The 26,861-nt window shown below is 42.3% G+C and overlaps 1 protein-coding gene across 2 annotated transcripts in view; it reads left to right on the top strand.

Moving 5' to 3' along the window:
- The first annotated feature begins 5,385 nt into the window (after positions 1-5,385).
- The window catches only part of CHST11 (carbohydrate sulfotransferase 11), a 240,785-nt gene continuing 219,309 nt past the window's right edge, over positions 5,386-26,861 (top strand). Inside the window, exon 1 of one of the 2 annotated variants that reach the window (XM_077472110.1) lies at positions 5,386-5,979. In XM_077472110.1, coding sequence (XP_077328236.1) covers positions 5,877-5,979 — 103 coding nt within the window. In that variant the 5' untranslated portion in view covers positions 5,386-5,876. Of the gene's footprint in view, positions 5,995-26,861 lie in introns of both variants that reach the window. The other variant, XM_077472109.1, reaches the window with a different exon arrangement.

The raw sequence follows: 26,861 nt of genomic DNA, 5'->3' as shown, positions 1-26,861 counted from the left end.
TGGAGCGCCTCTCACACTTTGCTGACATGTCAGGACTAAGAGTTAACTGGGACAAGTGGCAGATCATCTCAGTGGATCCGGGTGCTACACAGCTAGCGGATCCATCACTTCCACTTCAATGGGCTGAGAGTATAAAATATCTTGGTATCCATATTTACCCCAGAGTACAAGACTACTGCAGGCTTAACCTTCTACCTCTCCTACAAAATGTCCATAATAGGTTGAAAGGTGTAACCTTCCACTCACATTGATTGGAAGGATCAATTTAATTAAAATGAAATTACTACCCCCTCTTCTGTATGCAGTGCGCCATTCTCCAATGTGGATACCCAAGGCACTTTTTAAGCGGCTAAATTCTCACATATCCAGTTTTTTGTGGGTCTCCGGCCCCCCTCGTTTCCGATTGTCCGTACTCCAAAGAACCTGGACCCAGGGGGGCCTAGCCTGCCCTGATTTCTTCCTTTATTTTATTGCAGCGATGCTTACCTATGCTCGCAACTGGCTCATATCGGATACCACCAATGCAGCAGTTGCTTGGAGGCTGCTGTTGTGGGGTCATTTGAAGCACTGCAGAATATTTTATTTCGGGGGAACTAGGGCTCCACATCTCCTAACTATCTCAATGAAAACGGTGCTTAGAGCATGGTCTGGGGCGACCGTCCCTCGGGTAGCCGATCCACAGGTGCATTCCCCAAATACTCCGCTATGGATTAATCCCCCTTTGCCTGAATTCTATTCCATCCAGGACCCAGTAATATGGGCATCATGGGGTATTCGATATTTACATCATATCTGAGAAAAAGGTGCGCTGCTGACATTTGATCAACTTAAAGCTAGATTCGACTTACTCAATGTGTACTTCTACTGCCTGCAGCTCCGCCCCGCCTACAGAGCATAGTTCGGGGGCTCTCCCCTGACCCTTTACCAGTCAAACTTGGAGTCGCTTCTACGTCAAGAGACATTAATTAAACCTTTATCCACAATTTACAAGGCTCTGCGGCCTACCGTACATTACGGCTTGGAGAGACTTTGTGACTTCTAGGTGTCCGAGCTGCTGGAGTTGAAGCTCCCTGTGATCGGGAGCAGAAATCAGTGATGTGTCACACACAGCCACGCCCACCCCCTACAGTTAGAAACACGCCCCAGGACACACTTAACCCCTACACTGCCACCTAGTGGTTAACCCCATTCACTACCAGTGTAATTTACACAGGAATCAGTACATTGTATAGCACTGATTGCTGTATAAATGGCAATGGTCTCAAAAATGTGTCAAAAATGTCCGATGTGTCCACCATAATGTCGCAGTCATGATAAAAATCGCTGATCGCTGCCATTCAAAAAAATAAATAAAAAATTAATAATAAAAATCCCCTATTTTGTAAAAGCTATAACTTTTGCGCAAACCAATCAATAATCGCTTATTGCGATTTTTTTACCATAAATATGTAGAAGGATACATATCAGCCTAAACTGAGGAAAAACTTTTTTTTATATATTTTTGGGGGATATTTATTATAGCAAAATGAAAAAAATAATGTGTTTTTTTTCAAACTTGTTGCCCTTTTCTTGTTTATAGCGCAAAAAATAAAAACCGCAGGGGTGATCAAATACCACCAAAATAAAGCTCTATTTGTGGGGAAAAAAGGTGCCAATTTTGTTTGGGAGCCACGTTGCACAACCATGCAATTGGCAGTTAAAGCGACGCAGTGCCGAATCACAAAAAGGGCTCTGGTCAGGAAGAGGGTAAAATCTTCCGGGGCTGAAGTGGTTAATTACAACCTTCATCGCTGAACTGACCATGATTCCTATACCCTATGCCTGCTTGGCTTGGTTGATGCTCTTGCCCCCTTGAGGGCAGTTCGTACACTATTAGAATTGCTCAGGGCCATCTTTAATATTAATTGGACCCTGGGCAAAAAATTTCTTGGGCCCCCCCCCCCCCATGCAATTTCCCTCTCCACCTGCTCTGAGACATACAATAAATAGCAGCTAGACTTAAAATCAGTTTACTGTATCAGATCAGGCAGCAGTTGTGATTGGTTGCCAGCAGTTACAGCATATCATTAATGCTTACTGACTGGTTGCTAGAGGTTATAGCACACATTACGGCTCACTGATTAGTTGCTAGAGGTTACAGCACAGCATCTCCTCACAGCAGGGGAGCATGATATACATGCCGCCTTTATTTACATATCAATGCCGTTGGCCACAACGATTTACTTAGTATTGTCACCACTATTTACATATGCATGCCGGTTATTTACATGTAAACACAGGGTCTACAGGTGAGTCATCTGCACACAATAGGGAAGAGCTGGGCAGCATTCGTAGCAGCACTTCACACTGAGATATTGGGACACAGCACAGGACCAAAACTTCAAGGGACAAGGGCATTTAAACCTGAATAGTTGGCAAGTATGAGGCAACTATTTTGGCCCCCACAACAATGACAGGGCCCAGGGCAGCTGCCCCTTTTGCCCTGCCTTAAAGACGACCCTGGGATTGCTTCTCTTCTATGCCAGGAAACTCATCATACTCAAGTGGAGGGCTCTCACATCTGCCCTTACCCTAAATGCATGGAAATCTTTAGTCAACCTTGCAGTACCCTTATATAAAGAAATGTACTCTAGTAGAGGATGTCCCCATAAGTTTCACAAGGTCTGGAACATATGGCTAGAGTCTGAGGCAACAACTGTAGAACAAGAAGACTCTGTAAGACTATAGGTCTGATTTATTTACACATGAGATGATGGTTGCACTGATTGCCATCCACTTGTTGTAGACCCTTTCTTGGGCGATACCTGTCGTATATCAGATTTCTATGTAAATTCCTGAGCATTACACTTATCCTGTTATTTTTAGCAGCAAGCTATGGGGTTGTTTTGTTGTTGTTTTAACTTGTTTAGGCAGTTTAGGTAGTTAAGGCATGATATGCCTTTCCTGATGTTTTTATGCATCTTGAGCCGGGTAATGCCCAGAGGCTCTGTTATGTAACCTTTCTTTTTTTCTGAAATAAATAAAAAGAATAAAAAAAAAAAAAAGTAAATAACCCCCATAATGTCACTGGAGGACACAACACAATGCAATAAGGGGATTTTAAGACACTCTGCTATTCATTCCAAGGGATGAACTTCCTGGTGGTATATTATAAATAGACACAGGGGGAGGAGATTAGCTTATTATGACCACCCTATATAATGGACTGGAACGCTAGGGAACTTCCTGCTTTTGATAATTTTGCACTTTGACGACGAAACGCATCAAGCTTGAAGTCCCCATAAGTCATACCCGGCACGGGCGTTGGAACACACAGTCTGCAGACAGTGTTATTCAATAGACATCAGGGAACGTTTCTTACCAGAGATTTTTATCTTAATACTTTTAAAGGAGTTTTTATCATAAGATGCCCAAGCTGAATAAAGATTTTTAAGGCTCTTACGCTATGAAGAGACCTCTGTTTATATATTCCATGCCTGCATACCCTGGTTTCTGAGCGCCAGGAGGAGGCCAGCCCATACAGTGGAATCGTCTGGCGATAACTGCAGAGGGGTAGATCCCCCCCCTTAAGAGACATAAAGCACAGCTGTCTCTTCTTGCCATACAGCAGAGGAGTCCAACCCATCTGGTGAGTGCAGACCCATAAATTAAGTCACTATTATTAACCATTTATGTAACAATACGAGTTATTAATGTATAGTTTGCCACTTGGTTATGTATGTTATTTTTGACAGTGTATCCATTGCTTTGGTGGAGCTTTGATGAGTCTTTGGTGGCATTTCAATAGGGTTTTGATGAGCCTTTGGTGGGGCTTCGGTGGAGCTTTGATGAGGCTTTGATGAGACTTTGGTGGGGCTTTGGTGAGGCTTTGTGGGGCTTCGTTGGGGCTTTGATAAGGCTTTGGTGGGGCTTCGATGAGGCTTTGGTGGAGCTTCGATGGATCTTCGATGAGCCTTTGGTGGGGCTTCAGTGAGGCTTTGTGTGGCTTTGGTGGGGCTTCGATGAGGCTTCTGTTGGGCTTTGGTGGGGCTTCGATGAGGGAGGCTTCATGGGGCTTCGATGAGGCTTCGGTGGGCTTCGAGGGGCTTTGATGAGCCTTTGTTGGGGCATCTTGGAGCTTCGATGAGGCTTTGTGGGGCTTCGTTGGGGCTTTGGTGAGGCTTTTGTGGCGCTTCAATGTGGCTTTGATGAGCCTTTGGTGGGGCTTCAGTGGAGCTTTTATGAGGCTTTGATGAGCCTTTGATGGGGCTTTGGTGAGGCTTTGTGGGGCTTCGTTGGGGCTTTGATGAGGCTTTGTGGGGCTTTGATGAGGCTTTGGTGGATCTTCGATGGAGCTTTGAAGAGCCTTTGGTGAGTATTTGGTGGGGCTTCAGTGAGGCTTTGTGGGGCTTTGGTTTGGCTTCAATGAGGCTTCCATTGGGCTTCGGTGGGGCTTTGATGAGGCTTCAGTGAGGTTTCATGGGGCTTTGGTGGGGCTTGGATGAGGCTTTGGTAGGGGCTTTGGTGGGGCTTCGGTAAGGCTTTATGGGGCTTTGATGAGGCTTCGGTGAGCCTTTGGTGGGGCTTCAATGAGGATTTGATGAGCCTTTGGTGGGCTTCGGTGAGGCTTCGTTGGGGCTTCAGTGAGGCTTTGGTGGCACTTCAATGAGGCTTTGATGAGCCTTTGGTGGGGCTTCGGTGGAGCATCAATGAGGCTTTGATGAAGCTTTGATGAGCCTTTGGTGGGGCTTTGTGGAGTTTTGATGAGCCTTTGGTGGGTCTTTGGTAGGGCTTCAGTGAGGCTTTGTGGGGCTTCAATGAGGCTTCCATTGGACTTCAGTGGGGCTTTGATGAGGCTTCAGTGAGGTTTCATAGGGCTTTGGTGGGGCTTGGATGAGGCTTTGGTAGGGGCTTCGATGGGGCTTCAATGAGCCTTTGGTGAGGCTTTGTGGGGCTTCTATGAGGCTTTGGTGGGCTTCAATGAGGCTTTGGTTGAGCTTCGATGGGGCTTTGATGAGCCTTTGGTGGATCTTTGGTGGGGCTCCGATGAGGCTTCAGTGGGACTGCAAGCTAGTATCATTTTGGAAGTAAAGCACAAGCAAGGTGTACACAGGACTGTAAGGTAACCATTTTATTTAGTGACAGGAGTTTTGACTGGGGTTCAGAGAGCTTAAACAAAGCGTGTTCCGAAGCCATGTTTTGAAGCAAGCCGAAGCAAGTGTAAATGAGTTCTTAGGAAGCCCTGCTGTGGTGTGAATGCATCCTTCTCTTGTAGAAGGGGAGCTGTGCACACACCTGCGGTGCCGGCAGATGTAAGGCCAGGCCGCGGGCGGCAGGTGGCGCTGTGGAAGCTGCAATGGCTCTCCATAGCGGATAAACAAAAGAAGGCGGAGCGCGATGTGCCCGTGGCCGGCGTCAGGCTCCGCTCTCCTACTGCTGCCTGTCAGAGCGGCTGAGCCGGTGTGTAGACACACAGACACCCGGACAGACGGAGGGACCGGCAGGCAGCTGCTCTCATCCACATCAGCACCGCTGTGCTCTGCTCCTATATACATGCATACACTCCGAGCATCCTCCAAGCAGCACCCCGGATAGGAGCATCCTCATCCCCCCACCATAGAGAGGAGCATCACCCGGTCCTGTCACCCCCGGTCCCCGGACACAGAGGAGGTACTGGGAGGACATGTGACTCCATCACCAGGGACAGCTAAGGATAGCTATGGTCCCCCGGATCCATCCTTCGTAAGAAGCGCAGTGTGTGTCAGTCTATCACAGGATCACCCACAGCAGGACAAGTCCTTCAGCAGCAGCAGCAGCCCAGTGCTCCATCCATCCATCCATCCACACCCTGCAGACCACAGCTCAGCCTGGCTTGCTGCCTCCATCCCACCCGCACTATGAAGCAGGCTCTGATGGAGGTCATGAGGATGAATCGGATCTGCAGGATGGTGCTGGTCACTTGTCTGGGGTCCTTCGTCCTGGTTATCTTCTATTTCCAAAGTATGTTACATCCAGGTAAGACAGGCCTTCCATGGGGGCGGGGGGGACACTGACAGCACCAGGGATCAATGACACATCACACCCTGCCTGGGCGATCGTATGGTGTATGGTGGGGAGATGAATGAATAATTCATGACAGATCAGTCCAATCTAGCAGCCAGATGGAACCTTCAAGGAGCCAAGTGACATGTGCTTCTGTTGACAACAATAGACACATAAAGTTGGCCAATGGCTCTCCTTGTTGGCTGAGGCTCCTGTGCTGCCTGGCCTCGTTGGATTTTTGGAAATCAACATTTCATACTTCGGATTTGTGTTTTTTTTTTTCACCCCCTTAATTGTATTTGTTGTGATCAGTATGGGCATTGCGATAACTGAAATGATTAGAAGGTAGCGGAGGGAATTTACTAAAACTGGAGTAGACAGAATCAGGAGGGGCCGTACGTAGGGCTTGATTTACTCAAACTGGAGCAGACAGAATCTGGAGGGGCTCTGCGTAGGGCTTGATTTGCTAAAACTGGAGCAGACAGAATCTGGAGGGGCTCTGCGTAGGGCTTGATTTGCTAAAACTGGAGCAGACAGAATCTGGAGGGGCTCTGCGTAGGGCTTGATTTGCTAAAACTCGAGCAGACAGAATCTGGAGGGGCCATGCGTAGGGCTTGATTTACTAAAACTGGAGCAGAACTCGAGCAGACAGAATCTGGAGGGGCAATGCGTAGGGCTTGATTTACTAAAACTGGAGCAGACAGAATCTGGAGGGGCCGTGCGTAGGGCTTGATTTACTAAAATTGGAAAGCACAAAATCTGGTGCAGCTGTGCATGGAAACCAATCAGCTTGTACCTTTATCTTGTTCGATTAAGCTTTGAAAATAAAACCTGGAAGCTGATTGGTTTCTGTGCAGAGCTGCACCCCATTTTGCACTCTTCGGGGCTTGAGTTACTAAGATCAAGTTCACAATGAGAACGGGTTTGAAATTGTTCAGCTGAACTTCAAACCGGCAATGCAGTCCAACGTCAGGGGCGATTTAACAGACTTCTGTGCACAGATGTCTATTCAAATCATCCCCAAAGTCTTCAAAAGTAGTACAGGAACTACTTTTGGAAATCGTCGCGGCACCGCTAGATCAGCATTGCACCGATTCAGACAGCGCAGTTGCAGATGTGAACGTGAGCTAAAAAACTGGAGAGTGCAAAATCTGGTGCAACTGCATGGGAGCCAATCGGCTTCCAACTTCAGCTTGTTCGATAAGCTTTGACAATAAAATCTGGAAGCTGATTGGTTTCTAGGCAGAACTGCACCAGATTTTGCACTCTCCAGGGGTTGATTTACTAAAACTGGAGAGTGCAAAATCAAGTGCAGCTGTGCATGGGAGCCAATCAGATTCTAACATCAAATTTTTCAATTTGTTAAATTAAGCTTTGACAAAAAAAAACAAAAAACTGGAAGCTGATTGGTTTTCTATGCAGAGCTGCACCCGATTTTGCACTTCACAGTTTTAGTAAATCAACCCCTAGTCACAAGTGAGCTTCAGTTAGGATTGGCTCACCCTAGAGCGATTTCAGGTGCAACTTCGGTCGCACAGAATCGCACAATAATGGGCATTGTATTGTTTTCAATGATGCCTATATATATGAATGCAGCACATTTTTGGAAAAGGAACACATGCTACGTTGTTGCAGTTGCAGTGTGATTTTGGCCCAATAGACCTCAATGGAAACATACAATAAAAAAACTATGTAAAATGTGTTTTTAGTGTGTTTTGTTGTACAATGCTGTATACAATGTATACAATGTTATATGTGTAAAATCCAGTCTCTTCTTGCTAAAAACACACACAAAGAAAATCGCACTGAAAATCGGAGATGAATTAAAGCTGCACTAGTGTGAACCTAGCCTTAATCAAGGAATACATGGATCGCAATTCAATCATTTCAGCAAAGACAGGATTGTACAGAAGTTGATCTACCAATTGACTTCTATGCAACCACCCTTTCAGGTTTATGTCATTTGATCAGCCCCGTGGGCTATACCCAGCAGCACTGATCTGTGTATTTTGACGGTGGAGAAGTTTCCTGATGCCAGAAAACTATTTAATAGTGCAGAGGGAGGATTGACATCGAATGAATGTATGGATGGGGGGGGGGGGCTCAAGTTATTTTTGTTTTACTTTCAACCCACTGGTTTAGTGTATGGGCTGCTTTAAGCTTTGAAAATGAAAGCTTTAAACTAGTTGCCTCGCATGGCTGCTCCAGATTTTGCCTGCTCCAGCCTTAGTAAATTCCCCCTTATTACAATATTTTTTTTTGTTTGTTTGTTTTGCTGATGTGTAGAGTTTTCACAAACTGGTCCCTAATTACTGATAACAGGATGTGATTTCTAATTATTATTACTAATGGTCAAATTATTAGTTCTCTTAGTTCCACAAAGTTACTTATTAACACAGGTGTGCTTCAAATGGAGTGCTGGAAAACATGACCTGTTATGGCGGCTTCCATGTATACTCCAATTCATGTGCAATACAATCAAAACAACTTAATCAGATCCAGTCGAAGAGCCATCCTTTCTGTTCTGATCAATTTAGATCAGATTCGGTCAGTCAGCCAGATGGGGAAATTATCAATCTTTTTTTATAAATCGGCAGCATGGAGATGATCGGGTTGTAAATTTGGAACAAAATATAATTGATAACTTCTGATTGTATCTTGCAAGTATCGATCAAATTTCACTTTCTTGTGTGTAGCATATTGATCGATTGTGTTGTGGACTATTGATCCTTATATTGATCGATTGTGTTGTGGGTCCTTATATCTATCAGGAGAGGGTAATTGAAAAATAAATTGATAATTTTATTGACGTGTGTATGGCCACAATTAGGATGCACAGAAGTGGCATAGGTGACAGCACTAATGTGATAATAGTAGGGCTATACACATAGCAATGAAAGGACTGGTAACGGCTCTGTTTGTAATCGCATGACTTCAGTGCTTTAACTTGAGAATCTATTGATTTCCATCCCATGCCTCTCTTCTGGAATGCAGTCCATCACATATTTCATGTATAGTAATGCTAGCTGTAGTAAATGTTTTGATTTTGTAAAATATAATGGATTAATTAGTAACATCTTCAGTTTATATCTAACTAGTAAAGATGTGCTTGGGGTCCTCCAAACTCGTCTCTAGCTGAACCGTGAACTTGCACTCTACTCTAATAAATTGCAGACTGAGTCATTTGCCACCCCACAGCCACCTTTGTTCACAAGAGAAATGACCCGGCCTGCAGCTAACTGGATTAAAGTCAGGGGTAAAGTAAATTTGGAGTAAGGGCGCAAATCTGGAGTCCGGCTAGAGGTGTGTTCAGAGGACCGCTCTGCTCATTAGTTTGCTGTATGTTTCAATTGAGAGTTAAAGTGGTTGTAAAGGCTCAAGGTTTTTTACTTTACTACATTCTATTCATGAAGGTAAAAAACCTTCTCTGTGCAGCAGTCCCCGCAACCCCCCTAATACTTACCTAAGCTCCCCTCTTGATCCAGCAATAGGCACAAGAGCCTCAGCTTTCCTCCATGACTGAGACAGCAGCAGGAGCCATTGGCTAAGGCATCAGAGGGAGCCATTGGCTAAGACAGCAGCAGGAGTCATTGGCTAAGACATCAGAGGGAGCCATTGGCTAAGACAGCAGTGGGAGCCATTGGCTAAGACAGCAGCGGGAGCCATTGGCTAAGACAGCAGCAGGAGTCATTGGCTAAGACATCAGCGGGAGCCATTGGCGAAAACAGCAGCGGGATCCATTGGCTCCCGCTGCTGTCAATCTCAGCCAGTGAGCCAATGAAGAGAGAGTGGGTGTGGGACCAAGCCGCAGCTCTGTGTGTAAATGGACACGCAGAGCCACGGCTTGGGAAGAAGCCTGCTTGGGTGCCCCATTAGAAGCTGGTTGCTCTGGGGCACTCGGCAGGAGGGAGGTACCAAGAGCACCAGCAAGGGACCCGAGAAGAGGAGGATCCAGGCTGCTTTGTGCAAAACCACTGTACAGAGCAGGTAAGTATCACAGTTTTGTAAAGAAAGTCTTTAATAACACTTTAAGCTGGCCATAGATGGATCAAAATTCATCTGGTTCAGCAGGGACCAGCCAAATGTCTATTCCTTCTATAGTGTGGCTGTTCCTGCTTGACAAAAGTTGATTTAGGCTCTTTTCACACCTAGGCAATTCTACCCGCGATTCCAGAATTGCGGAAAAACACGGGATGCGTTTGCAATGCCATTGTTTCGTAATGGGACCCCAAACGCAATGCAATTTTGCCGCTCTTATCGAGTGACTAAACACCAAAATTGCAGCAAAAATCACAATGCCAAAAGCTCCTGGCTCTGTGCCAAGATTTGGTACATGAGCTTCTTTGGAGCGTTTTTGGAGCAGAGGGAGACCCATTCAAATTAATTGTAACGCTCCACAAAAAAGCTTAAAAAACGCGGTGTAGCAGTTGTCGCTGTGCTATGCTCATGTGTGACTGGAGCCTAAAAGGTCCACTTTTGTCGAACAGGATGTTGAATAATGTTCGTTCGATCAGCAGATGCAGCCAATTGTAACACTGATCAGTGTATTTTGACTGCGGAGGAGTCCCCAATGTCAGAGTATAATCACACAGAAGATTCCTCCATCCGCCTCACTTGTGTGGCTGGCTTAGCTCTTTGTGCTGAACTACCAGTCGCTCTCCTTTAGTGATTTGTGGGTAAGTACAGCGATTACTGCAACATTTCATTAAAAAAAAACAGTGACAGTAATTGGTGCTAGCGATTTCACTGGCCAGGATGAGATGCTGGTGAATCTTGATCGCAGTGACAGGGCAACCGATCGATTAAAAAATATCACTGTTAGCGCTCCTATAGATAGAAAATCATCATGATTTTCTTAGCGACCAGTCGCTGTAACAAAACAGGGAGGGGGTGTCACTGCAATAAAATCACGTCTGTCTCTTCAGCCTTACTATTGAATACCTTTTTCAGATCACCCACATATAAGTCAAGCATTCAGTACCTCTGAAGTGATCTTTGTTACCATCGGCTTTAGGGCACACATCCAGGAATTTATAAAGTGTCATAGATTACTTTTTAGAAATCTGCCTCGCATTAGTGCAACAAACAGCAGTTTGTGCCACAGATCGGGGTATGTGTCGGGAAGGTGAATACGGCTCGGACATAACTGTCATAAGCATCTCTCCTGCAAAGCCGTAGAGTTGTACAGATAAAAAATAATATAAATCTATTTTGGGAAGTTGGGAGAGTAATGGAAACAAATTCAGTTCAAGAGGTAACTTTTGTTGCAGAATTGTCTCAAAGATGCGACACAATAATTACATGTGCGACACGATCAACAAATTACTCCAACGTGGAAGAGGTCTTATTTTTTTTGCATAGCTTCCTTGTTTGTCTTGGCAACATTTCAGTTACATTACATACTCTGTGCTACAAATTGTACATTGTACTATAGATTGTTAAATGACATCACATATTCACTGACCAATTTAGATAATCTAAAATGGCTAAAGCTTCCTTGTCACTGGGGTTGATTTACTAAAGGCAAATAGGCCTCCAAGAGCTTAGTGATTGTTAGTGAATAAGGTAAAGTTCTGCTGACTTCCATCATTCATTCATGTCAGTGTTACCAACGTCCTGCAGCATTTTTTTTTTTACTGACAAAGCATGTAAAATGTATTGGCGGAGCACATTTTTTACTGACAACCTGAAAAAAATGACAGCATTCCTATTAAGAAAGGAGACAACAGAAACAGTAGAAACATAATATGGAAACACTGACAGTACCCCTAACAAGTAATTTGCCTGGTTTACACTTAGACAGTCAAGACAGCATGACACATTATCAGCCCCTCATATTTACAGACAGTTGAAAAAAAAAATTACTGATTTTTATGAACTGTCAGTAAATTTATTAGCAGTTTGCAACCCTGATTCATGCACACACAAAAATGCTGTTTTTTTTTTTTATTTACATTTTTTTGCACATGATTGTGTATTCTCTGCAGAGCGAAATGTCACCATATTCACTAAGCTCTGCAGAAAATTCCCTTACAATGTGCAGCTTCCCTTGCAAAGTAAACTGCCTATTTGCCTTTAACCTCCCTAGCGGTAATCCAGAGCCTGGCTCGGGCTGCAATTTCAGTAGCACGAGCGGGATCACATCGCTGGATACAGGGAGAAGTTACTTACCTTGTCCCCTGGATCCAGCGATGTCCTCCGCGCTGTGTGTGCGAGCCGTCCTCCGCTCGATTCACACAGTGCCTGAGTGCTGCCGAGCTCCATTCCCTGCAACGTTATGACGCCAAATTCAAAAAAGTTAAAATAAACAAAACACACACAGTACTGTAATCTTACAGATTACAGTACTGTATAAAAAAAATTACACACGCCCTTTGTCCCTAGTGGTCTGTGCAGTGCCCTGCATGCACTTTTATATTATAAATACTGTTTTTTCTGCCTGGAATTTGGAGATTGTCCATAGCAACCAAAAAGTGTCCCTTTATGTCAAAAGTGATTTTAGACCAACTAGAAAACAGCGATAATAAATTATAATCACTTGCAGAATTGAGCGATAGCGATTTGTGGGGAAATTCGTCATCAAACACTAAATCTAATGACAGCGACAATTCTGCAAATGAGCAAATTTCAGTGTTTTTAGATTTGATTACATTATTGAATAATTTTTATTATTATTTATTATATTATAAACTTTATCATACCCGGGATGTCTACTGGACTCTTGTTTGAACAGATTTAAGAGAGTTATTCCTAAGAATTGCAGGCCTACAATATAAAACGCCAAATTTCCATGCAAAATAATGCACCTAAAATCAGAAATAATCATACTGCCAGGGAGGTTAATATATGAACCCCATTTTCTCAGTTTTTAACTATAACAGAAAAAAGTCTTATGCTATTCATGAACAGTTAATTTTTATTTATTTTTTGATCAGCCAGTGGGTTGATTAGAGAAAAAAAACAAAACTGATTCCTCCATCTACGCAAGCAAATTGGATGGAGGAATCCCCCTCTGCTGACATATCCTATTCTGACAGCAGGGGGGGGGGCACAAGTTAATACTAATAATGACAATGTCACAAATCTGTTGCAGAGGCTTTATTGAATCACCATGTTCCTTGAGATGCATTGATGAGTATAGATCCACACAGACACAACACAAGGGCACCTAGAAAACAATTGTTTTCCATGTGCCCTGTTCAAACCACAAGGCTGTGTTGAGGTGCGTTGCGGTGTGCTGCATATAAATTCAGAAGGTCTGCATTTTTTTGCAGCACAATGCATGGCACCACATGTAGCGGCAGCACATCACAATGCGCTGTGAAGCACAGAGTTGAATGAAATGTTTTTTTCTGTAAGATTAACAGTTGAAAAAAAAGCAAACTTTATGATGCATTTAACAACACCCTTCACACCACACACGCATTATATGGCACATAATGCATGCAAGCTGGAGTGAACGAGCCCTAAGTGTATCTCCTAAACAGTGATGACAATTTATCGTTGTAATCGCTGGCAGAAATGCTTTATTAGGAGGTGGCAAAATGTAGTATTGTTGATAGTCTTTCCACACTTTTGCCTTATGTGCTTGATTATGTGCTGGCATGCCGTCTGAGATGTGAGGGGACATTAATCCTTATTGGTGTGCATGTCAAAAAATTGCAAATGCACTGTTTTTAGAAATGGCATCTATTATATTATACTATGGGGTTGATTTACTAAAGGCAAATCCACTTTGCACTACAAGTGCACTGAAAGTGCTCTTTGAAGTGCAGTCGCAGAGAGGGGAAGCTCTGCTGATTTTATCATCCAATCATGTGCAAGCAAAAATGCTGTTTTTTATTTTCCTTGCATGTCCCCCTCGGATCTACAGCGACTGCAGTTCCAAGTGCACTTGTAGTGCAAAGTGGATTTGCCTTTAGTAAATAACCCTCTATCTCTGCACCCGATTGGAGGTTTTTGTATTTACCAAGCACAAAAAAAAGCATGAACATTTTTAGAAATGTTTCAAGTAACCTATACAGGATAATGCAGTGGTGAACACATTAATATATAATAAGGGAGCCAGGCTGTCTGATCTAGGAAACAGCGCACACTTTTAGGGAGCCAGAGAGCAGGAGATTCTATTAACAGCACTGTTTTAAACCCATTGGCTGGCTGCTGTGTTCTTTCCAGCCCGAGTTTTTGAAATGTTCTTCCATCTAACATTTAAGGTATGTACAGTTTGGCACACAGTTCAGGATATTTGTAGTACCTATTTAATTCACTTGTGACTTGTTAAACGTCTGTCTGTTAAAATTGCATACGGGGGGAAATGCAGATTGATATATGGGTGTGTGATCTTTTATGCAAAGGTTGGTGACTTCCTGAGCAGAGATCTTTCTGCAACAGTAATCTGAAATCTGTTTGCTGCACTTTGCACATCATTAGTGCTCTTTGGAGCTGTCTTATTCGTTGTACAGTACGCCTGAATGATTGTCAGACAGATCATTTACATGTTTGTAGATGAGGTTTGTGTGCGTGTATAGATTTTTGTGTCTTATGGCATTATACATGCTGGCCCTGGTGCAGAACTGTACTAAATAGGAACCCTCTCTTTGGAATACATCTATAATATTTTCACTATTTCATTCAATACATTTATTTGTTTTAATGGGAATCAGAGGTGGTCCATGCATTGGGGGCTCCGGGCCCCTCCTCCCTAACACCACCGCTGCCCTCCCTATCCATGTGCCCGGCCCCTTTCAGGACAACGGGCACATTAATTCCTATGGTGGGGGTGTGTTTTTTGAAGCACCTGATTAGAGCCAGAGGATCTAATAGGCTTTAAAATAGGGTGGGCTGGAGGCGCAGAGAGTGTGCCCCAATCCCACCCAATTGTGTGGGGCTCACAATTTTTTCATTTCAATATCCACGTTATATTGATACGTTTTGAATGTTGGTAATGTTGGTTAGCTGCTAGCTTTGCCCTGGAACTATACAGCCACCATCTACATATGGGAGGTCAGTCAGCCACAGCTCAAGAAACCCTAGCCACCTCTGGAGGAACTCTTGTGGTCCATAGAACCCTGTACAAGCGTAGCTGGCTTAGACAATACAGTTGTCAACAAGTAGACAAGCAACAGTGTATATCAACTTTACAGTCAGACCACAGGGTGGAAAAGTACACATAGGGAGTTATTGTGGAGAGTGCTAAAGTCTAAAGGCCGAGGTCACCCCACTAAATTGCAGAGCAGCCGGAGGGACTCAGTGTTCCAGCTGCTCTGCATTTCCGGCTGCTAGGGAGCAGTGTGGGGTGTAATTTAGTGCTGGACATTGCGGTGCAATTCAGGCCAGTGCGCTGCAATAAAATGCAGCATGTCAGCATTTTATCGCAGCACACTTCTAGGCTGCATTGCAGTGTGAATGGGACATACAATTGCTATCATTCAGATGCATTCAGTGGTGTGAAAAAAAGCAAAACGTCCCTGAACGGTGTGTTTTTCTGTGTGCATGAGGCCTACAGAATTGTATCCACTCAGATTGTAATATGTAAAGTGAGCTTAAAGCGGTAGTAAACCACTGTTTTTTTTATTTAATTTTTTTTTTTACCTGCAAGGCAATGTCATAATGTGCTAGTATGCATCACTTACTAGCACATTATATGAAACTTACCCTCCAGTGGTGCACTGTCACCGCTGAAGGTGCTTTCATTTTTACCCAGCCTTCCTTCCGTTTATGGCACAGGACTCTGAAGGAGCAGCATGGGTATGCATCCGCCGGTGATGTCACTGGCTGCATGTACAGTAAATGTCTTCTAAACTGTGCACGTTTAGGAGATAATTGACAGTAGCTATAGGTAAATTTTAATACAGGCTTACCTATAGGTAAAAATCATGCATGAGAATTTACTCCCACTTTAAAGCAACTATCATTTAAACAAATTTGCTGAAAAAAGCACTTACAATGAAGCAAGTGCATACTTACCTTTTATCCAGGTGTGATGCACCAATCGAGGTTGCAATTCTCTGCAGGCTTCAATTGAAAAACTAAATAAATGCTCTTTGTTTTATATTAATATGGGTGCATTTATGATTTTTTATTCGTTTTTTTCTATTTGTGAACTATGTCGTTAAGCAACACAATTGCTTCAAGGGAACAGAGCGATATTTTTAGTGTTAGCTGTGTAACTGGCAACAAGACAGATATACTGTACAGGTAATATTGGGAATACTACTAGTTCGGTTCTCGTTTATGACTAGATTGCACACGGTACATTTATGACTTTTTGCCAAATACTATTGTTTCTCAGCTGTTCCAGCACGGAAATAAATGGAAGCATCCGAGTGCCAATGCCTCCCTTTAAAGTGTACTCATGTGTCACTGTAGTATGTCTGAACTCCCACCATGCTTAGCACAGCCAATGCAGGCCGGTGAGAGCAATTCTTCTTCTGACAAATGGCTCAGACACTTATTGCTATATTACCTTGCTCTGAGCATTTTCTTCCCCAATTTGTTATTCTAGACTATCCACAATGAGCAATCAAGGGAAGTGTGCAAATTGCTAGCCAACAATAAGCTACATTATCTGGTATCTCTGTATTACTCACTCAGTGGGGGTGATTTACTAAAGCAGTACATTTTTCACTTAGTCAAGTGAACCTGTACTTTAAACACAGGCAAAAAAAAAAAATCAAATAATAATGTTTGAGTATTATTGGATAAAGCAACTTTAACTTCATTGAGCCTCTTTTAGTAAAGAAGTGCAGCAAAATCCATGTAAGTTTTGCAACCGTTTGTTGCTGCACAGCCCATGCATTGTGGGCTCACAGGTGCCACCCCCCAACACCTCCTTAGCCATGCACATTACTAAGGCAGGTATAGGCGGCGGGTGTGTATTTTGAAGCACCTGATTAGGGCTCGGGGCGCAGAGCATTGTGTCCTGATCTCACCCTGTTGTGTGACCATAGTGAATTCATTTTCACTATGGTCACACTACAGTTCCTCCCCACCAATCAGGAGGCAGGCCTGTAAGACTTGTTTCCCGATTGGCCAAAGCGACAGGCGCTGCCGGAGCTGCCGCTGACACCACACCACAGCAGCCTGCGCCGAACCAGGGAGGGTGGGGGTTAAGTGCCACAAAAATCTGTGCTGGGGGATGCGTGCTGTCGGGAGGGGGGGGGGGGCGGCTCTATATAACCTATCTGTGATGCTGGGCTGTATACCCTGTCCTGTGACGCTGGGCTATATATATGCCTGACACTACGGGTGGAATACACATAACAGAGTAGGTGGTTTCTATAAAGGGTGGGGCTTATGGGAAGTGGGAGGGGTCAAAAAGGAAGGGACCCCTCCATCTGAAAACTTCACCAGCCGCCACTGGTGTTGGGGGGGGGTGGTGCAGCGGTGGTGGTTCCCCCTCCCTTTCGCTCTATTTTTTTGGCATCGCTTTTCCCCCCATGCTGTATGCTTTTCCTAGTGGCAGATGCTGTAAAATGCATAGGTTATCACTGGTCAATAAACTCCCATTAAAGACAAAAACTGATAGATTTCAGCTGGTGTCTTGGCTTTCCATTCCTTTTTGCACCTCCTTTTCTTCATGTGTTCAATACTTTTTCCCTGTGTCATTACATTTTGTTACACATAACTTAATTTCTGAACTTATTTGTTTTGGTACCTTTGTATGTATGGAGTGCATGGGTTGTTGCAGACAGGTGGGGACAATTTCATGTCAATAGCATTTACCTAGAAACAAATGGTGACGTGTTCAATACTTATTTTACTTGCTCTGTGTGGGTGTGTATGTGTGTATATATATATATATATATATATATATATATATATATATATATATATATATATATATATATATATATATATATTCTTATGGGAAATGTTTGGTAAAAATTAATATATTAGTTAAAGTGTCTCTTTAACATACATTTATACGATTATTTCCATCACGATGATCTCTTCAGCACATTGATAATGCTATATAGTCTTGTTTTTTTTTTTTTTTTTTTTTTTTTTGTAAATCCAACTCCAGCACAAGTTATGGTGTATAGTGGGGAAGAGTTTGAACCTTATTCAGGTTGCTTGGACAAAAGTAGCTTTAGCTTTGGAGCACCTTTTGGGACATACAAGGTTGATTAACTAAAGGCAAATAGGCTGTGCACTTTGCAAGTGCAGTTGCTGCAGAGCTTAGTAAATGAGGTAAAGCTCCACTTTGCAAAGAATGCCCAATCACATGCAAGGAAAATTGAAAAAAATATTTTTTGCTTGCATATGATTGGATGCTAAAAGACAGCAGAGCTTCTGCTAATTTACTAAGCTCTGGAGCAACTGCTCTTGCAGAGTACAACTGTACTTTGCAAAGTGCACAGTCTATTTGCCTTTAGTAAATCAACTCCACACTGTGCAGCTACTTTTGAATTTAATTTATGAACTTTTGAAATTTTCACCTTTAAATAAATATCAATAAAACAAGCATTTTGTACTAATTGCTATTTATAATAGATGTCAAAAGGATGTGACTGTGAAACACAGAAGTCGTTTTTGCAAGCTTCATTACCCCATATAAGTACTGGTTTGTAATTTTTGCATCCTTTTGTGCAACTTCATAGCTAAAGATTTTGACACATAATATTTCTTTGTTATTTTGTTTAGTTTTTTTTTTTTCTGATGCGTGTTTAATTTTTTTTTTTTTATTACAACTTTGCTACTATTTTCATGAACAGAATGGGTATTCTTTATAAAAAACAAAAGCTGTATTTTTCTAATCACGCCCAACAGACTTGTGCCCAGTAGAGCGTGTGTCACATTTTAAAAGGCTCATATCAGGTCATGAGCATAGCTGACTTGCCTCCCTGAACATTTTATTTTAAATCCTAGCGTATAATTTCCATCTTACAATGTGGACCACATAAGGTCCCGTGGTTAAATATAACCACCTTGGCTTACCAAATACTGGCATGCTTGACCAGCTAGACACCAAGATTGGATAGAACGGTATCTATTTTTTCTTTTCATGTCATAGGACCTATTCATACAAGCAGTGTGCATTACTGGGCAGTTGCTGGTGTGCCCTGTGAAGGAGTCATACAATGCATTGTAATGACACATCACACTGTAATTTTACTAAAATGTCATAAAATTATATTTCATTGGTCTATATACATCACAGTGTGTGGTGTAGTGTGTCACAGCACTCTGCACAAAAAAAAAAAAAAGAAATGGTATCATGTCAGGGCTGGGGCAATATGTTGGGCAGGAAGGGAGGCTGCCTTGGGCAGTGTGGTATCATGTGAGGTGGGGGGCGTTACATGGAGATTGGGGGAGGGGGAATTTGTGTTGGGAGGGGGGATTTGGGAGGCAGCAGGGATACAAATTGTTCTAGGAGGAAATTTGATGGAGGGTTTGTGCTAGAAGAGGAGATATGGTAGAGGGGGTGAGGGGATTTGTGCTAGGGGGGGGCATTTTTTGGGGGGAGGGGGATTTGTGCTAGTAGGGATGATTGGGCGGGGGGGGTTTGTGCTGGGAGGGGGGAAGGGACATGTATTCGGAGGGGAAATTTGAAGAGTAGAGGATTTATGATTTATGCTAGCAGAAGGATGGGGGGGGGGGGTGTTTGTTCTGTTGGGATTCAAGGATATTTGAGGTTTGGGGGGGGGGGGCAAAGATCTTTGCAGTGTGCTGTGCTGGTGCTGTAAACTGAACTGTTCATGCACAGCTTGATGCATATTTTTTGGAAGACTGTGATGCAGGCAGGTTCAACCTCATTTCCAAAAACAGTTTGGGCACTGGGGTTGACTTATTAAAACTGGAGAGTACAAAATCTGGTGCAGCTCTGCATATAAAACAATCAGCTTCCAGGTTTTTTTTTTTGTCAAAGCTTAATTGAACAAGCTGAAGTTAGAAGCTGGTTGGTTTCTATGCAGCGCCGCACCAGATTTCGCACTACCAGTTTTAGTAAATCAACCCCACTGTGTAGAATTTACATAAAAACAGAATGTAATCATTTACAAATCTCATAAACCCATATTATATTCACAATTGAAAAGAGAATACATATCAAATGTTTAGACAGAGAAAATTGTATAATTTTAAGAAAAAAAGGTAGTGGCAGCAACACATTTAAAAAAAAGTTTGGACAGGGCCATGTTTACCACGGTGTAACATCGCCTCTTCTTTTAATAACACTGTAAATGTCAGGGAACTGAGGAGACCAGTTTTTGGGAGAGGAGTTTTGTCCCATTCTTCCCTGATATAGGACTGTGCAACAGTCTTCTTTGGTGAAAGGTCTAGACTGCAGGCAGGCCAGTTAAAGTGGTTGTAAACCCTTACAGATCACTTTTCACTACAGGTAAGCCTATAATAAGGCTTACCTTAGGAGATATCTCCCTATCAGCATGTGCCAAGCGTCATCGGGACACATGCGCACTAAAGCAACAGCTCATTAGTGTGGTGCTTCAGCCAATGTGCTGCGTGCAAGAGTGGGAGTGATGCCCAATCACAGCGCCGGAGTCCGTGATACCTTGAAGTAACTCCGGGAGACATGTCGCTGGGCAGAGCAGTGTGCTGGGACCTCCGCAGGGACTTTGATCTAAGGTGAGTATTTCATATTGAGCTAGTATGCTATGCATTATGCCTTTGTCTTGTAGGTTGTTTTATTTTTATTTTTATGGGTTTACAACCACTTTAGGCACCCAGACTCCTCTACTACGAAACCATGCTGTTGTCATAGATGCAGTATGTGGTTTAGCATTGTCCTGCTGATAAAGATGTCATCTGGATAGGAGCATATGCTGCTCTAAAACCTGGATATATCTTTCAGCATTGATGGTGCCTGTCCAGATTTGCAAGTTGTCCATTCCATACGCACTTATGCACCCCCCTACCATCAGAGATGTAGGCTTTTGAACTGAGCACTGATAATAAACTGGAAGGTCCCTCTCCTCTTTAGTCTGGAGGACACTGCACTAGTTGCCAAAAAGAATTTCGAATTTGGATTCCTCTAACCATAGAACAGTTTTTCACTTTGCAACAGACCATTTTAAATGAGCTTTGGTCCACAGAAGATGACAGCATTTCTGGATCATGTTCTGGTTTCCTCTTTGCATGATAGAGCTTTACCTTGTATTTTTGGATGTATCCCAAAAAGCAATTAGCCCATGTGGTAATATCCATTACAGAATTATGTCTGTTTTTAAAGTAGTGCCGTCCTAGTGTCTGAAGGTTAAGGGCATTCAATGTTGCATTTGGGCCTTGTGCGCAGAAATTTCTCTGGATTCTTAGAATCTTTTGATGATATTATGTACTTTATATGATGATATATTTAGAGTTTTTGCATTTTAACGTTGAGGAACATTATTCTGAAATTGAAAATTTTTTAGATGCAGTTTTTCACAGATTGGTGAACCTCTGCCCATCATTACTTCTGAGACGCTCTAGGATTGATTTACTAAATGCAAATAGGACGTGCACTTTGCAGTTGCACTCTGCAGGTGCAGTTGCTCCAGAGCTTACTAAATAAGGTAAAGCTTCACTTTGCAAAGAATATCCAATCACATGCAAGGAAAATAAAACAAAAACCTGTATTTTTGCCCCCACATGATTGGATGATGGAAGTCAGCAGAGCTCCTGCTTATTTACAGTCTATTTGACTTTAGTAAATCAACCCCTCTGACTCTCTAGGAGGTTCTTTTTATATCATATCTTGTCAGTGACTTGATGCCAATTAACCTAGTTAAATGAAAAATGTTCTTCCAGTTCTTCCTTGTTGGTACCAGTTACTTTGCCAGCTTTTTGTTGCCCTGTCCCAACTTTTTTGAGACATGTTGCCGGCATCAATTTCAAAATGAACTTTTTCTTAAAATGTCACATTTTCTCATTTTAAACAATTGATATGTTTTCTATTTTCTATGAATAAAATTGCATACCTCCCAACTTTTTGAGATGGGAATGAGGACAAAAGTCAGCTTGTGAGTGTGCAGGCATAGGACACCCCCCCTGGTCACGCCCCTTAAAGGAGAATTGTACATAAAAAAACAAGATTGCTTAAACCCACAAGTGCTTTTTTTACCACTACTATTCTTTTACATTGGCTTTCAGAATTTACAAATGCAGCAATTTAGATGAATCAGATGAAAAGTTTAGTGTTAGAAAACACTTTTTGATAGATAAAAAGTGCATTTTATATACATCGATATAGATCAGACCAAAATGAGGGGGAATGAGGGACAGAGGGACATTGTTCCAAATCAGGGACAGTCCCTTGAAATCAGGGACAGTTGGGAGCTATGAAATTGGGTTTATGAGATTTGTAAACCAATTGCATTCTGCTTTTTATGTAGATTGTATACAGTGCTCCGAGTTTTTGAGGAATTGGGGGTTAGTAGATTTATTTTATAGCAAGGTACATTACATACATGTGATTAGTAGCCTAGAAAGTAAACTGAAAAAAAATAATTTTGCATTTATTTCCACTTTAAGGGCAGATGAGTGGCCATGGACGCAGACAGTTTATGTCCAAACTCTGATCCTTGGTGGTATACGGGCCAAATCAGCCATTTGAATGGGACCTTAATAGTAGCAAACTAATCTTTGGAGACAATATATTCAGGTTCCTCTGTACACTGGCTGCTCGCTGTATGTGCTTGCTTTGTCAATAAGAGAACCAAGGCTGAGAAAGCCTGAAAGCACCACACATTGGATGTATGGCAGTAGGCAATTAGAAGGAACCGCCATACAGCTGCCTCTTTGACTAGGGTTAATGTTATACAACCCCTTCTCTGGTAGGGGCTGATTAATCACTGCTGTGCACGTCTCTCAATGGGAGGTAGGTAGCTTTTATTGTGCTGTATGCAAAAACAGGGAAAATTGTAACCGAGATGATAAGCATGAACAAACTGACAGAGTCAGAATAAAGGCTGATCATAGGCTGCCTCAAGTGGAAAATATCAGATTAATTCAAAAAAGAATACTGGATTCTTGTATCATTTCAATGACATCATGATCCAGAAAAAACAAGTATAGTATAGTATAATGTATTATCATTTATTTTTTCATTTTTAATTACCCATGAAGGTTACAAAAGTTTTTTATTGTCTTTTACACTATTAAACAATTTGCTGGGAAAAAAAAGGTAATATAAATTGAGATCACTTTTTTCTAATACTGAGCTTTCTTTGAAGCATATGTAAAACAACAGTTAACGAAGGTATGTATTTATAAAATCATTACATGGAATATTTATTGCAGCTGGTGTAAGTACCTAATTTCGGTTTAAGCAGAACTCTAGGAAGTAGGAGGAACAGCGCTGGTGGCCAATCGGGTGAGCTGCACACACATGGGATGACAGAACATAGGAGGAGAGGGCAGAGGGATGAGATCATCAGTCTGTTGCTGCACCTTGATTATCAAATCACAAGCTATGGGCAGGGAGGTGATCTGGCTGGACAGCGCTAACTACAGCAGACAAAATTCACGTCATCAGACTGTCTGTACTGTCTATTAGGCACAGGACTAGAAGGAAAGATATAAAGATCCATTGAGGGGTAAAACAGCTACAATGTATATTATTGTCAACTATTCCACCCATTGATACCAACAGTGGGACACTATTTCTCCCTTTGATACCAACAATGGGGCACTATTCCTCCCATTGATACCAACAATGGGGCACTATTTTTCCCATTGATACCAACAATGGGGCACTATTCCTCCTATTGATAACAACGATGGGGCACTATTCCTTCCACTGACACCAATGATGGAGCACTATTCCTCCCATTGACACCAATGATAGGGCTCTATACCTCCTACTGACACCAACAATGGAGCTGTTCCTCCCATTGATACCAATAATGGGCCATTATTACACCCCCTAATACCAATGATGGGATATTGTTTAATCCCACTGATGCCAGGACATTTTCTACTCTCACTGGCCCCCCTGAAGTCTGAAGAATTGTAAACTGGCCCTTTGTTTAGAACGTTTGGAGACCCCTGTTTAGGAGCATTGTTATAGCAATGTGTTATTCTTATTCTGTTTAGGACTCTAATTAAAATGGAAGAAATCTATATTTATTCTTCAAAATGTTCCCCCCCCCCCCCCACTCCTCCTATCTATCCTGATTAACCTGTATTTAAAAGATCTGCGTACTTATCTGTTTTTAATTTGATTTGGTCTGGTCACATGATCCTGCACCTCTATGCAAGAGAGCGCTCAACAACGGCCCAGAATTCCAGGAGCCATGACTTCACCCATAAGTTCCCACAATCCATCTGCTGTCAGTGCTCCCTTCTCTCCCCTACAACAGCTGCTCACTGACATAGGGGAGCTGGAACCATGAGACCATGTGACTTGACCCCAGTGGATTAAAGATAGGTAAATATTCAAATTAGTTTTTTATACAGGTTAGGCAGGATAGGTAGGAGGAGGGTGGAGGGAACATTTTTAAGACTAGATATAGTTAGACTGGCCATACACAGTGAAAAATGTTCTCCTGCAACCATCAACACAGACAGTCTTGACAGGGGAATCCCTCCTGCCGGGCAATTGTCTGTTCCCAGCGGAAGAAGACAATGTCTCAGATTCTCTTGTGATTTTCGCTAGCAGCTGCTATAACCACTCACGAAAATCGCAAGAGGATCCAGCAGGCTGGTTGTACCCAAGTTGATTGATCGATCAACTTGGTACATTCAACCTGCCCATAAACGGTTTGAATCCTGCCAGATTCCTGCTGAACCCTGCTATTTTTTTTTTATATCTGCTTGGGGGGGTCAGTTTTTAAATTGTGTGCAGTTACCTATCATCGGCTGTTGTATTTCAGTTTCCAGTAACTCAGTGACACTAAAAGAAAAAAAAAAGGAAATTGCAAAAGTCCACCTTTTGCAAAACAAATAATAAATGCACATATACTGAATTTGCATAAGAAAATGTGCATTCATTATTTTTGAAAATGAGCCTGCAAAGCATTACACCGGTAATGCCCTGTACACACGGTCGGACATTCCCGACCACAAAATCCCTCTGATTTTTTCAGACAGATTTTGTCCGAAACTTATGTTGCATATACACGGTTGGACAAAGTTGTTGGAAAATCCGATCATTCGGAATGAGGTGACGTTATACACGTACGTTGGGACTATGTAGAGGCCAGTAGCCAATAGCTTTCGTCTCGTACTTTATTCTGAGCATGCGTGGAACTCTGTCCATTGGAATTCTCTACAAATGATCAGAAAAAAGTACGATCGGATTTTGTTGTTGGAAAATTTTAGATCCTGCTCTCAAACTTTTTCCTTCTGAATTTCTGATGGAAAAAGTCAGACACAATTGGATTTTCCGACAACATAATCCGATTGGACCTTTTCCGTCTGAATTTCCAACCGCGTATACAGGGCATTAGAGGATTATGGGTACAGTACCAGGCTCCGGCTGACTCTTCCTCCAGCTCTATTTGTATCCAGTTATGGACTGTTAGTTGGGAAGCTGGAGGAATTGCTAATGGGCTACAAGTGTGGTGATCACCGCACTTGTGTACCAGTGATAACAGTGACAGACAGGGTGTAAAATGGTCTTAAAGGTGGAGCTAGACTTTAAGAGTCCCAAAAAAAAAACAGTTGAGGTTGCACTTGCGTTGACACTTATGCTTCTGATCATTACTCTAGGAACCATCAAGTCACATAACAGTATGTTCATGATAAAGGCAACCTGGCTTCTATGGGTTGCAGAAGTTTGCTGTACCAATTAAAGGCTGTAATAAAATTGTAGTCTTCTCTGATGAGTGCCTGGTAATCTCTCCCACGTATGCGGTATAACGCTGCTTTCCACGAGTATGGAAAATGCTTGAGGAACATTGCATGCTCCCATCATGGAGGTGATCTGTCGTCACTGAATTTAATCTAATGAATAGGAGCCACACACAGTGCTATGTGGATGATACAGAACGCCGTTGTATTATTGCGTGTTACTAGCATTGTCTTTGTGCACCTGGTACATTTAGATAACATAAATCCTACTTCTGTTTATCAGCAATTAACATGGTAGGCTTGCAGATGCTGGGAAGCCAATATTCTTATCAACGTAACAATATTTGCTAACATAGCCCATATTTTTCTCAGATGGAATGTCCAGCATATAACTGTCTCCTTTGCTATAGCAATATTGTTAAAGAAACTGCATAACTATATTTTTATTTTTATTTTACCTCATGATATTTTTTCTCAGAAAATATTCAGTTCACCAACATAAATATCGCATGTATTTTTTTTTTTTTTCACATAAAAAGGATATTTATTTATTGAAAGCCTCAGTTTTTCGAGAGACTATATTTATCACCAACCCAAGGGGGCTCCTCTTCTTCTTTCTACCCTCAATAGACACTTCTTCAAACTCCACTATTATCGCCAATGTTTTAAAGAGAATTCTTGTGTGTGGGAATTTTTGAAATGAAAAATCTGCATGTAACATTTGCACTGATAACAAGGGGCATACAAACTTGTGAATTCGCCAATGAGAAATTTCTACGTAGATGGTGAAAATAAAAACACACTTTTGTGAATTGACGTCAGAGTATTTTGGAGCTTTCCAAATGCTTGGGATATTTAACCGCTTCAACCCCGAAAGATTTGACTGCTGAATGACCAGGTAACTTTTTTGAAATTCGGCACTGTGTCGCTTTAACTGACAAGTTCGCATGCGTGCGGCGCTTCACCCAAACAAAATTTATGTCCTTTTTTCCCCACAAATAGAGCTTTCTTTTGGTGGTATTTGATAACCTCTGCGGTTTTTATTTTCTGTGCTATAAACAAAAAAAAGCAACAATTTTGAAAAAAAAACAAAACAATATTTTGTACTT

Source organism: Lithobates pipiens, unplaced genomic scaffold (assembly GCF_037356315.1).
Source record: "Lithobates pipiens isolate NorthernLeopardFrog02 unplaced genomic scaffold, aLitPip1_a1.2 Scaffold_8, whole genome shotgun sequence".
Classification (NCBI taxonomy): domain Eukaryota; kingdom Metazoa; phylum Chordata; class Amphibia; order Anura; family Ranidae; genus Lithobates; species Lithobates pipiens.
Note: the sequence above shows the minus strand (reverse complement) of the source record. Positions and strands in the feature narration are given on the sequence as shown.